Source organism: Trichosurus vulpecula, chromosome 9 (assembly GCF_011100635.1).
Source record: "Trichosurus vulpecula isolate mTriVul1 chromosome 9, mTriVul1.pri, whole genome shotgun sequence".
Classification (NCBI taxonomy): domain Eukaryota; kingdom Metazoa; phylum Chordata; class Mammalia; order Diprotodontia; family Phalangeridae; genus Trichosurus; species Trichosurus vulpecula.
Window position 1 is genome coordinate 149,095,914 of NC_050581.1, and position 14,116 is coordinate 149,110,029.

A 14,116-nucleotide genomic window follows, 5' to 3' on the forward strand; every position below is an offset into this window, starting at 1 on the left:
CACGCTGGTTATGCAACCCTAGGAAAGTCACTTACCCTGTGTGCCTCAGTTTCCTTATCTGTAAAATAGGGATATTAATAGCACCGGCTTCCCAGGGCGGCTGTGAGAATAGAATGAGATGATACTTGTAAAGCACCTTATAAATCTTACAGCACCATTTAAATGCTAGCGATTATTTCAGATATTGGATTACAGATCTAGAACTGGCCAGCTATTTCACACCCCCAATTTTCCAGAGGGGGAAACGGAGGCCAAGTGGAATGCTTTGTTCAAGATCATGGAGATAGTAAACATCAGAGATGGGATTTGAGCCTAGGACCTCTGACTTCAGAGTCAGAGTTCTTTCCACTTTTCCATGCTGCCTCCATTAATTCTTTTCTTTTCCAGGTCCCTCCACCAACTCAGAAAATATCTTGAGGCAGGATGTACCTTCTGGCACCATGAGCAACTTCACCAAGAGTAACACGGACCTGTACCATCAGTACAAAGTGCTGGCCCCCAAGTTGCTGGAGGAGATCTCGAAGCTCCTGATCACCTGCAGGAGCTTGGGCATCATCATGCCCAGGGGCATCAAAAACATCTTCGAGTTCACATGGGAGGAGCTTATCATGGAACCCCCCAGTGCATCATCATCCAAGATCTCCGGCCTGGACATCTTTTTTGGGCAGGCCTCTTCCGTGGATTTGTCTTTTTCTACCACCTCCAGGAAGCCCATGACCAAGAACTCACCATCGCCTGTAGCCGTCATCCAACCAATGCCCAACAGCCAGCAGATCATCCAAAAATTCCAAAAGAAGTCGATCCACCTGCTATCAGAGCTCCTCTCCCTGAAAATGAAGATGATGTTAGAGGCCTCGACAGGTGAGCTTGGCTTGGGGGGGAGCCGCTCTTGGTCTCTCTGGACTGAGTAATGAAGCCCAAGGCCACGTAGGAGCAGACTGATCTAACCACTACACCATTCTGTCCCTCGAGTGGAAAAGTTTGGGTCCTCGTATTCATTGTACAGACACTCTGTCTGGAGTCAAGTCCCACCTGTAACAGATTACCCCCAACAAATCGTCTCACTTTCCTGGGTCTCACTTTCCACATCTGCGAAATAAGCAAGTTTGAACATTGTGGTTCTTCTTGGGGGAAGGGGGGTGGGGTCCTTCCCCACTTTGGAGAGTATCTGCCACTTTCTCTTCCTACCCTCCCTTATTTTATTCCTTTTTCTTCTTCCTTTCCCCAACACCCCCCTCCCCCACAAGCCCAAAGTAGCTGATTAAAGAGCGGGCAAACACAGTCTAAATTTATGAGGTGGTAGAAGACCAGCCCACTCCCTTTTTACTTCACCTTAAACCCTGCCCCCCACTTTTCCATGGCCTGTACCTGGGAGAGCTAGTGGGGGAGGGGGTACCCCTGTGTGTTCTGGGCTATATAGGCACAACAACACCAGGAGAGTGGCCAAATTGAGTCCTAATTCAGTAGCTCCCCCCGCCCCGCTTTCCCCGCTGCAATGCCTCTCCTTTGAGATTTTAAACCAAGTGGTTTATTCAACCAATTAAGCATCAAGCATTTATTATGTGCCTTCTATGTGCCAGGCACTGTGTTAGGCACCAGGGATACAAAGACAGAGATGAAACTTCCCCTGCCCTCTTACTGATGTATTTCTGTTTTCGCAGCTCTTGTTTCTGGAAATACCTTCCCTACTCAGCCTTCTCCACTCCTACCATTAAGCCCCTCCTTATAACAAAGAAAAATACTTCTGTAAAAATACCTGATGGAATGTCTTCTTCTGATAAATGTATCCAATGCAGTGACCCAGCCTATCCCACTTCTCTGCTGAGAGGAGGGCAGTACATTCCATTATCTATTTGTCATTCCCCTGCTGTTTGTGGAATGTCAAATATAAGGTATGCCAAGGCGAATGAGTCAGAGTCTTACCATACAATAGGGAGATAAGGCAGAGATCCAAAATGGTGGACACTTTATGAGTGCTGGCCGCTCTATTGTAAGGAGCCTCTCAGAGCCCTGGGCCTCCACTTCCCCCAGATCTCCAAGCTTATCCTGTCTACTTATTTCCAGGGCCATTTTCCCTGGTACACTGGTATACTGTTGGGAGAAAGCTAATTTTTCTTTCTTTACAGGTTCAAGCCCCATGGATGTTTCAAAGCATTTTGCTGAAGCAAGCCAGCTTCTACATATCAAGGCCAAGGAGATAATTTTAGAGTCTATGCTGGACACAATTGGACTGGGGAAAGGAGGTTTGGCAAGATAATTCAATCCCAATTTTCACGGGGAAGGGAAGAACCCCATATCACCTCCCTTTAAGGCTACAGAGCTACTGAGTTGTTTTTCTTAAAGAACAAAAGGATGTCTGTCTCCCAGATGGTCTTAAAGAGGAAGTTGATTTATTTTTTCAGAGTCATGAATTGAAATTTAGTCAGAGAAGTAAACCTTCTCTCATATGGAAACGCCTCTGCCTGAGGTTCCCACCCTCAGTCACATAGGTGGAAAATCCTATAGGATGGGTATGGTCACATCTGAACCGTACATGTGGCCCCCTCAAAAAACTGGCGAACCACTAGCTTTGATGCCAATGGTCAATGGTTTTTACTATTAACATTCTCCCTTCTGAAAGAATTTACTTCTATTTGCAAGATCGATCATGGTTAATTTTTCCCAGTAATTAGATACCTAGTTGTCTTCCATTCTTTTTGTAAATTATACTCGTTCTGTGGTTTGATTTCAGGAGGGTCAGTTTACTTGGGTGGGCAAGGGAATTACATCTTTATTTCCATATATTGTTTCCTTTGTGATACAGTGTAGTTTATCTTAATGCATTTAAAAACATCATTCTAAGATGTAATCTGCAGATTTTTGCTGCCAAAGAGGGGTATGTGGCACTAAAAAAATTAAGAAGCCCTGCTCTAGAAAAGACAGATTTGGAGAAAGCTAAACTGTAGAAGAGAGAATTTTCCCCAGGCATTTTGTACCTCAAAACATTGGCAATGACCTAGAGACTCTTCGTTACAGGGGAACTTGCTTAATCTGAGTCTTAGAGTTTTCTGATATAAGAATATGGCACTCTATGTGATTCTTGACTATGGAAAAGGATTTTCCATCTGTGGTTTGTACAACAGAGAAATGGAGGTGGAGCAGGGCGATCATTTGGCAGCACGGTATAGTGGGAAATGCATTGGGCTTGGAGTTCTGTAGAAGTCTTGGGTTTGAATTCCAGCTTTGTCTGTTGCTCACTTGCTTACTGCCTGATTGGCCTTGGTCAGGTCTGGACCTCAGTTTCTTCATCTGTCAAAATGGGAGAGTTGGACCAGCTGACCCTTAAAGTCCCTTTCAGTTCTCAATGATCCCATGACCTTACAAAAAGTATAATTATTTTCAGAAGGTTCTAAACTGAAAAAATGAAAAACGAGTTTACACCCAGTTGTTTGTTGGTTGTTGTGTTGTTTTTAACCAGAATAGCTCATCTGTCTGTATAGTGACTTACATCTGCATTTGGACCTAAAATGGTGATGGTGTCTGAATTGTTGTTCTTTTGAAGCTTCCATCAGAATTGCCATTTGACCCCAAATAATATGTTAATTTTTTTGGAGGGGGGAAGGCAGGGCAATTGGGGTTAAGTGACTTGACCAAGGTCACACAGCTAGTAAGTGTGTCAAATGTCTGAGGTCACATTTGAACTCAGGTCCTCCTGATTCCAGAGCTGGTGCTCTACCCACTTCACCACCTAGCTGCCCCAAATATGTTCATTTTTAAAACAACAACAACTACCTTTAGTTGTTGCCCCAGATTCCTTACTCATGGCCAGGCATGATTCCATCCTGCTCTCCTCCTCTTCTGTACTATACGGCCTGAGCAAGTTCAACTTATAAGCATTTCATGGGGAAGTAAGCCTTGATTCTCCCAGAACCTCAGCTATCTGCCCAATGAACTTGCACTTCCCCTGAACCTATTTTCTTGGAACCATAGAGTAAGCAAGCAGCACAGTGAGATCTGAGGCTGATCATTCATCCAAGCTAAAGAGACCAAACTATAAGGCAAGAGGAATAACTTTTAGAAGTGGAATTATAGTCACAGCAGGGTAACTGATGTTTTATCCCAGGATGCCCAAACCTAGGAAATGTGAGTAGCATTTACAGTCTGCAACAGCCTAGTAACAGCTGAATAGTTAGCAGGAACATTTAGTTGAAATAGAAAGCTGCCAGATGGCATGATTTTTTCTCTCCCTCTCAATCCCTCCTTCTACATTATCTTCCCCTCAAATCCACCTCTCTTACAGACTTCCTTATTTCTATCAAAGGCACCACCATTCTTCCAGTCACCCAGGTTTATAACCTAGGCAATATTCTTGGTTTCCCTGTTTGTAGTCTCTCTCTGAATTCCCTTCTCTATGGACAGTCCTTCTCTAAAGGCTGCCAAAATGATTTTCCTAAAGTGAAAATCTGACCTTGTCACTCCCCTACTCAATCAACTTCAGTAACTCCCTATTACCTCCAGATCAAAAAGAAAATCTCATTTAGCTTTTAAAACCTTTCACAACCTAGCCCCTTCTTACCTGTCCAGCTGCAGTCACATTGTACAAGACTCCCTCTTTTGTACTACTTTTTGATCCAGTGAAACTGCCTTTCTCTTCCTTACATGGCACTCCATCTCCCCATGGCTCTTCCCGCATGCCAAGAAAGCACTGGCTCCTGACCTTCATCTCACAGAACGCTTCTCTTCCTTCAAGATACTTTTCAAGTACCACCTTTGGCACAGGGCCTTCTGACTCCTTTCCTCCCACCCTGCCCAGCTTGTTCCCTCCCTAATTACCTCGTATTTAAGAACTTTATATTTATTTTCTCTCATACCTATTAGTCGTCTTCCCCCCCCATAAGGATGCAAATTCCTGATTTACAATAGAGATTATTTCATTCTTTTTTTCTTAGAAGTGCCACGTAGCACCACTTACCAGGTTGTTGTTATTTGCCCTTCATTTTCTAAGAGGATCATGGCACCAGGAAGGTGATGCCATGACTTGCAAGTCAAACTGACCAGATACGAGGAAAGTGAATGCCTTTGATCTGGGTAGATTGCTTAAGAGGAAAACTGAACCTCCCTGAATAACTTTTACTCTCTGCTCCAGGAAACCAGCTCAGCTTCTTGACCGCCATAGGGGTGAGCTCTCCTTACCAGCTCGTTTTTCAGTCTTCGAATGCCTGTTTGAGTTTTTCACTCTCTGGAGCAAAAGACAGGAGAGGAAGCATCATAAGTAAGTGATATCCCACCACCCCACCCCAACCCCCCAAAACTCCCAGGTATTTTTTTTAATAATCACCAAAGACTTTTTTTCCTTTTTTTTCTAATCCAGAAATAGCAACACCGATGCCTTGACTAGATGGCAATGATGATAGTGTTTTAAAGTTTGCATAATACTTTACATATTTTATCGCGTTCAGATCTCACGAGGTGCCATGGTTGTGCCCATTTTGAAGATGGAGGAACTCTGCTTGAGAGATATGCCCAGGGTATAAGACAAAGCTAGCGTCTTAGGGGAGACCGGAACTCATTTCTTCTTGACTCCAAATGCAGAGTGCTATCCATGACACCACCTATCTCTTAGAGAAGAATTCATGATGGAGGCAGTATTGGGAAACACAAAGAGAGCTGAATCTGGAACCAAGAGAAGTTGAGTTCAAATCTCAGTTCTCTCCCGCACTGCCTGAATGACCTTGGGCGAGTAATTTCACTTCCCTGGGACCTGAGTTTTCTCATCTTTAAATAGAGGGGTTTGGATTGGATGACCTCCAAGGCACCTTCCAGCTCTAAGCCCATGATACTGCAAATCTCAGCTTGGTCATTCTCTTAGTGCCCTGGGTTTTTGAACATGAGATCCTTATAGGCACTGATATAATCCAAGTCTGGCTATTGGTATCTGTTCATGATTGAAGAAATGGGAGACAGAAATCTACTGTAGATTCAATCACTCTTTGAAATGTATTTTTATTTGATTAATCACAATCCTATTTATATACAAACAAGAGAAATTCTTTGTTCTGGCTGTAGAAGGCATGTTTGCATATTACCCTGAGTCATTTGATAAAATGGACCCCTGTAGATCTGAGATTGCTCATATTGGTAATATGTCTTCAAGCCATTTCAATCACAAAGGATCACAGATTTTTTTAAAAAATTAATCTTATTTTATTTTCAGTTCCAAAATCTCTCTCTCCTACATCCACTTGTTGAGAAAGAAAAACAAAACCCAATGCAAATACGTACAGTAGAGCAAAAGAAATACTTGCATTAGCCAGAATCATAAATTTATGATATCCTCCAGGTTGTGTGGGTAGTAATTAACAGAGTTAGAATTTGAACTCAGGTCCTCTGACCCTAATCTAGCACTCTCTTGGGTGTAGGGGTGGGTCACACTATTTCTCTCGCCTGAAACTCATTCCCTCCTTCTCTCTAGGATTACATTTCAATTCTTTCAGGTGTGCAAGCATCCTCAACTAGACTGTAAATTGCTTCAAGGCAAGGATCCCTTCACCTGTGTCTCTTCACACTCCTTAGTACCTCACTTTTCACACTCAGTGCCCAAAAAATGCTTAATGATGCATTCACATGAGTTCAATTTTGTTCATTTTACATAAGGAAAATATCCAGGCAGCCCAGGGAATTAATCAATTTTTGTGCCCAGATCCCTTTTCACGATAATAAGATGTTTTTCAGGAGGGAAATTTTTCGTAGATAGGATTAGGTGATAGATTTAGAGATGGAGAGGCTTGAGAAATGGCATCTAGTCTTTTTCAATCTCAACTTCTTTGTTTGAGACCCCTTTATAGGATCCCTTTACACTCTTTTTAAGGGGGGGAGGCAGTTGGGGTGAAGTGGCTTGCCCAGGGTCACACAGCTAGTACACTCTTAATAATGATAGAGGGACATGTGTCTCTCCTCCCCCCACCCCAAGAACTTTTGTTTATGTGGGTTATGTCTATTGATATTTTCCACATTAGAAACCAAAACACCTTAGCATTATTATGAAATTGTTGGATCTAGCAGATCCCCTGAAAGGGCCTTGGGGACTACATTTTGAGAAACATTGATCTAGTCTATTCCTCTCCCTCCCCACCCCCCATCTCCCACCTCTTATATAGAAGAAGAAACTGAGATCTGTGAATTTAAGGAACTTGCCCAAGGTTTCACAGTGCGTAGAGCTGGGTTTGAAACTCACGTTCTCTGACCCCAAATCCAGGGTTTTTTCTACTCTTAACCCCACTGCTTCTTAGAAACCTTTTTCCCCCTCAAAACTCTACTCAGATGTGAGTGCCTTCTGTATGAAACCTTTCTCTATCCTTCCCTCCCACCACCCTTGCTAGCAGTTACATTGCATTTCCATTGCCTGCATTCTGTCTATATTTACTAATGTACATATGGTACTTCCAATAGAGAGTAAACTCCTGGAGGGCAGGGATTGATTCTATTTCCCTTTCTTTCTTTCTTTCTTTCTTTCTTTCTTTCTTTCTTTCTTCCCTCCTTCCTTCCTTCCTTCCTCCTTCCCTTCCTTCCTTCCTCCTTCCCTCTCTCCCTCTTCCTTCCTTCCTTCCTTCCTTCCTTCCTTCCTTCCTTTCTTTCTTTCTTTCTTTCTTTCTTTCTTTCTTTCTTTCTTTCTTTCTTTCTTTCTTTCTTTCTTTCTTTCTTCCTTTCTTCCTTTCCTCCTCCCTTTCTTTCTTTCTTTCTTCCTTTCTTTCTTCCTTTCTTCCTTCCTTCATTTGAGGAAGCTTAGGTGGTGCAATAGATAAGAGCTCTGGGATTAGAGTCACAAAGACCTGACTTCAAATCCAACTTTAAATACTTACTAGCTGTGTGACCCTGGACAAGAACACTTAACTTCTGTTTGCATTGGTTTTCTCAACTGTAAAATGGGGATAATCATGGCACCTGTCTCTCAAGATCCTTGTTGTAAGGATCAAGTAAGATAATATTTGTAAAGTGCTTAGCACAGTGCCTCGTACATAGTTGGTGCTATGTAAACGCTAGCTATTTTTATTATTGTTTTTGTCTTTGGCCCCTGCTTAATAAATGCTTATTGATTGATTGATAATGAATGACTTTTTTCCCATTAGACCTAGCCCTCCCAATCTCTGTTGACTCTTTCTTCTTAGAAATCTTTTCAAAGTTCCTCCCTGCCCTGAAATGCCATGGACTGGTAACACAAGAGTCACTAGCTGCTTCTTTCCTCTCCCAGGTAAACAGAAACTATCTGGTGCTGATGACTCCACGGGAAGAATTACAGGAAGCAGCAGCACTGAACCTTTTTTGTTTACTGATCCCTGTGTTCAGGCCCGGGAAAAGCTGCAGGAAATGTGTCGAATTATGTAAGCCTCTTTTTATTTTTTTTTCTATTTTTTTAAGCCTCTTTCTAGGGAGGGAAAGTGGGCTTGATTATTGTTTCAATATTGCTGTTACAGTACATAATGTTCTCCTGGTTCTGTTCATTTCACTTTGCATCAGCTCATGTAAATGTTCCCAAGTTTTTCTGAAGTCATCCTGCGAATCATTTCTTATAGAACAACAGTATTTCATCACAATCATATACCACAACTTCTTCAGCCATTTTCTAATTGATGGACATTCCTTCAATTTCTCTTTATTTTTTTTTATTTTTTTCTTTATTTTTTCTTATTTATTTATTTAATTTTTCTAGTTTTCAGCATCGATTTTCACAAAAGTTTGAATTACAAATTTTCTCCCCATTTCCACCCTCCCCCCCCCCACTCCAAGATGGCATATATTCTGATTTCCCCATTCTCCAGTCAGCCCTCCCTTCTGTCACCCCACTCCCTCCCAATCTCTTTTCCCTTCCTTTCTTGTAGGGCAAGATAGATTTCTATGCCCCATTGCCTGTATAACTTATTTCCTAGTTGCATGCAAAAACTTTTTTTTGAACATCTGTTTTTAAAACTTTGAGCTCCAAATTCTCTCCCCTCCTCCCTCCCAACCCACCCTCCCTAAGAAGGCAAGCAATTCAACACAGGCCACATGCGTATCATTATGTAAAACCCTTCCACAATACTCATGTTGTGAAAGACTAACTATATTTTGCTCCTTCCTATCCCATCCCCATTTATTCAATTTTCTCCCTTGATCCTGTGCCTTTTTGAAAGTGTTTGTTTTTGATTACCTCCTCCCCCATCTGCCCTCCCTTCTATCATCCCCCCTTTTTTATCTCCTTCCTCCTTCTTTCCTGCGGAGTAAGACACCCAATTGAGTGCGTATGTTATTCTCTCCTCAGGTCAATTCCAATGAGAGTAAGATTCACTCATTCCCCCCTCACCTGCCCCCTTTTCCCTTCCTACAGAACTGCTTTTTCTTGCCCCTTTTATGCGAGATCATTTACCCCATTCAATCTCTCCCTTTCTCCCTCTCTCAATATATTCCTCTCTCATCCCTTAATTTGATTTTATGTTTTTAGATATCATCCCTTCATATTCAACTCACCCTGTGCCCTCTGTCTCTCTCTATATGTATATTCTCTTCAGCTACCCTAATACTGAGGTCTCATGTATTATGCACATCATCTTTCCATGTAGGAATGTAAACAAAACAGTTCAACTTTAGCAAGTCCCTTAAGATTTCTCTTTCTTGTTTACCTTTTCATGCTTCTCGTGATTCTTGTATTTGAAAGTCAAATTTTCTATTCAGCTCTGGTCTTTTCACTGAGAAAGCTTCAAGGTCCTCTATTTTATTGAAAGTCCATATTTTGCCTTGAAGCATGATACTCAGTTTTGCTGGGTAAGTGATTCTTGATTTTAATCCTAGCTCCATTGACCTCCGGAATATCACATTCCAAGCCCTTCGATCCCTTAATGTGGAAGCTGCTAGATCTTGTGTTATCCTAATTGTGTTTCCACAATACTCAAATTGTTTCTTTCTGGCTGCTTGCAGTATTTTCTCCTTGATCTAGGAGCTCTGGAATTTGGCAACAATATCCCTAGGAGTTTTCTTTTTGGAATCTTTTTGAGGAGGCAATTGGTAGATTCTTTCAATTTCTATTTTGCCCTGTGGCTCTAGAATATCAGGGCAGTTCTCCTTGATAATTTCTTGAAAGATGATATCTAGGCTCTTTTTTTTGATCACGACTTTCAGGTAGTCCAATAATTTTTAAATTATCTCTCCTGGATCTATTTTCCAGGTCAGTGGTTTTTCCAATGAGATATTTCACATTGTCTTCCATTTTTTCATTCCTTTGGTTCTGTTTTATAATACCTTGATTTCTCATAAAGTCACTAGCTTCCACTTGCTCCAATCTAATTTTTAAGGTAGTATTTTCTTCAGTGGTCTTTTGGATCTCCTTTTCCATTTGGGTAATTCTACCTTTCAAGGCATTCTTCTCCTCATTGGCTTTTTTGGAGCTCTTTTGCCATTTGAGTTAGTCTATTTTTTAAGGTGTTATTTTCTTCAGTATTTTGGGGGTCTCCTTTAGCAAGTCATTGACTTGTTTTCCATGGTTTTCTCACATCATTCTCATTTCTCTTCCCAGTTTTTCCTCTACTTCTCTAACTTGCTTTTCCAAATCCTTTTTGAGCTCTTCCATGGCCTGAGACCAGTTCATGTTTTTCTTGGAGGCTTTTGATGTAGGCTCTTTGACTTTGTTGACTTCTTCTGACTGTATGTTTTGGTCTTCTTTGTCACCAAAGAAAGATTCCAAAGTCTGAGTCTGAATCTGAGTCCATTTTCACTGCCTGGCCATGTTCCCAGCCAACTTACTTGACCCTTGAGTTTTTCGTCGGGGTATGACTGCTTGTAGAGTACAGAGTACTTTGTCCCAAGTTTGAGGGGCTGCACTGTTGTTTTCAGAGCTATTTCTACACAGCAAGCTCTGCCACACCAGCGTTCCTCCTCCCCCAAGAACCACCAACCTGGACCATGACTCAGATCTGAGCAGGCTCTGCGCTCCCTCTGATCCCTCACTTAATTCCTCCCACCAGGTGGGCCTGGGGCCATAAGCAGCTGCAGCCATAGTTCTGTAGCTATACCACCTCCGCTGCCCTGGGGTGGTGGCTGAACCTCCTTTCACTCTGTCCCGGCAGCTTTTCCCACTAACCTTCTCTGTTGTCTTTGGTGTTTGTGGGTTGAGAAGTCTGGTAACTGCCACAGCTCACTAATTCAGGGCTCCAGGGCCTGTTCCACCTGGCTCCCAGTCTGGTTGGTCCAGGTACGGCTTATGCTGGGCTCTGCTCTACTCTACTCCCAGTTCTATGTGGTAGATCTTACCCCACGACCATCCAGGCTGTCCTGGACTGGAGCCCTGCTTCCCTCTGCTATTTCGTGGGTTTTGCAGTAGAATTTGTTCAGAGCCATTTTTATAGATGTTTGGAGGGACCTGGGCGGGGAGCTCACACAAGTCCCTGCTTTCCAGCCGCCATCTTGCCTCCACCACCCATTTCTTCAATTTCTAATCCTTTTCCACCACCACAAAAAGAACTGCTGTAAATATTTTGGTACTTATGGGTGTTTTTCCTTTTCCTTTGATCTCTTTGGATACAGACCTAGTAGTGGTATTGCTGAGTCCAAGGGTATGCACAGTTTTATAGCCCTTTGGGCCTAGTTCCAAATTATCCTTCAGAATGGTTAGGCCAGTTCATAGCTCTACCAATAGTGTGTAAGTGTACCTATTTCCCCACATCCCTCCCAGCATTTGTCGTTTCCCCTCCTTTCATGTCAGTCTGTTTGAGAAAGAGGGATACACTGGGAGAAGGGGGGAGGGATAGATAGAGTGGGGTAAATTATCTCACACAAAAAAGGCATGAAAGAAAGAGCTTTTACAGAGGGAGTAACATATGCATTCAGTTGGGTATAGAAGTCTATCTTGCTGTATATGGAAGTAGGAGGGGAAGGGGGAAATGGAAGGGGTGATGATAGAAAAGAAGGCAGATTGGGGGAGGTGGTGGTCAAAAGCAAAACAGACTTTTGAGAAGGGAAAGTGGGGGGGGGAGAGCGAGAGAGAGAGAGAGAGTAAGAGAAGGAGAAAATAGGATGGAGGGAAATACACAGTTAGTAGTCATAACTGTGAATGTGAATGGGATAAACTCATCCATGAATAGGAAGTAGATAGCAGAGCGGGTAAAAAAACAGAATCCAACAATATGTTGTTTACAAAAAAAAATACATTTGAAACAGGAAGGCAGTAAAGAGTAAAAATAAGGGACTGTAGCAGAGTCTTTTATGCTTCAGCTGATGTAAATCAAGCAGGGGTAGCAATCATGATTATAGACAAAGCAAAAGCAAAAGTGGAACTAATTTAAAAATATAAAACAGGAATTTGTTGTTGTCACTCAGGCATGTCCAAATCTTTGTGGTCCTACGGACCAGAGCACACTATGGGATTTTCTTGGCAAAAATACTAAATTAGTTTCCTTCTCCAGTGTATTAAAGAAACAGAAATTAAGTGACTTGCCCAGGGTCACACAGTGTCTAAGGCAAGATTTGAATTCAAGTCTTCCTGACTCCAGGCCAGTGGGGAAACTACATTTTGCAAAAGGTATCATAGACAATGAAGTAATATCAATGCTAAACATATATGCAACAAATGGTATAGCATCCAATTCTTAAAGGAAAAGTTAATGAGTTACAGGAGGAAACAGTAAAACTATACCAGTAGGAACCTCAATTTTCCCATCTCAGAACTACATAAATCTAACCAAAAAACAAACAAGAAAGAAGTTAAGGAGATGAATAGAGTTATAAAAAAGTGAGATATTAGACTGCTAGAGAAAATCGAATGGAAATTGAAAGGAATGTGCCTTTTTCCCAGTGGTACATGGCGTTGACACAAAAATTGACCATTTGTTAGGGCATAAAAAACTCACAACCAAATGCAGGAAAGCAGCAATATTAAGTGCATACATTTCAAGTCTTAATGTAATTAAAATTACATTCAATAAAAGACCATAGAAACATAGTTTAAAAATTAATTGAAAAATTAAAAATCTAATCCTAAATAATGAGTGGATCAAAGAACAAATCATAGAAACAAGACAAAATTTCATTAAGGAGAATGAAAACAATGAGACAACATAAAAAATCCCCAAAAAATGAAGCTAAAGCAGTATTTAGGGGAAATTGCATATCTCCAAATGCTTACATTAATAAAATAGAGAGCAGATCAATGAATTGGACATGCAACTAAAAAAAAAAAAACAAGAAAAACAACAAATTAAAAATCCCCAATGTGATACCAAATTGTAAATTCTGAAAATCAAAGGAGAAATTAATACAATTGAAAGTAAGAAAACCCCTGAACTAACAAATAAAAGTAGGAAGTGGTTTTATGAAAACCCAATAAAATAGAAAAAGCATTGGTTAATTTGGTTTTTTAAAAAAGGAAAAAAGAAAACCAAACTACAACTATCAAAAATTAAAAAGGCAGATTCACTGCCAATGAAGAGGAAATTAAAGCAATTGTTAGGAGCTATTTTGCCCAATTATATGCCCATAAATCTGAAAATCTAAATGAAATAGATGAATATTTATAAAATATAAATTGTCCAGATTAACGGAAGAGGAAATAGAATACTTAAATAATTCTATCTTAGAAAAACAAAATTGAACAAGCCACAAATGAGCCTCCTAAGAAAAAATTCCCAGGACCAGATCGGAATTCTACTAAACATCTAAAAAACAATTAATTCCAATACTATATAAAGTGTTTGGAAAAATAGGCAAAGGAGTCCTACCAAATTTCTTTTATGACATAAATATGGTGCTGATGGCAAAACCAGAGCAAAAACAGGAAGAAAACTCTAGACCAATTTCCTTAACAAATATTGATGCAAAAAATTAAATAAAATGCTAACAAGAAGATTATACAATATATCACAAAGATCATGCCCTATAACCAGGTGGGATTTATACCAGGAATGTGGGGCTGGTTCAATATTAGGAAAACTATCAGCACAACTGACCATAACAACAAAAGCAGCAAAAATCATATTATCTCAATAGATATAGAAAAAGCTTTTGGCAAAATACAACATTCATTCCTATTTAAAACCACTAGAAAGCATTGGAATAAATAAAGCTTTCCTTAGAATAATGAGTATGTACCTAAAACATCAGCAAGCATTATCTGTAA

The 14,116-nt window shown here is 40.9% G+C and overlaps 1 protein-coding gene across 1 annotated transcript in view; it reads left to right on the plus strand.

Moving 5' to 3' along the window:
- Positions 1 to 440: 440 nt before the first annotated feature.
- C9H3orf20 (chromosome 9 C3orf20 homolog) overlaps positions 441 to 14,116 on the plus strand; it is a 64,565-nt gene continuing 50,889 nt past the window's right edge. The window contains exons 1-4 of the mRNA XM_036739655.1: positions 441 to 861; positions 2,127 to 2,243; positions 5,126 to 5,251; positions 8,228 to 8,357. Of these exons, the coding sequence (XP_036595550.1) occupies positions 441 to 861; positions 2,127 to 2,243; positions 5,126 to 5,251; positions 8,228 to 8,357 (794 nt within the window). The remainder of the gene's footprint in view (positions 862 to 2,126; positions 2,244 to 5,125; positions 5,252 to 8,227; positions 8,358 to 14,116) is intronic.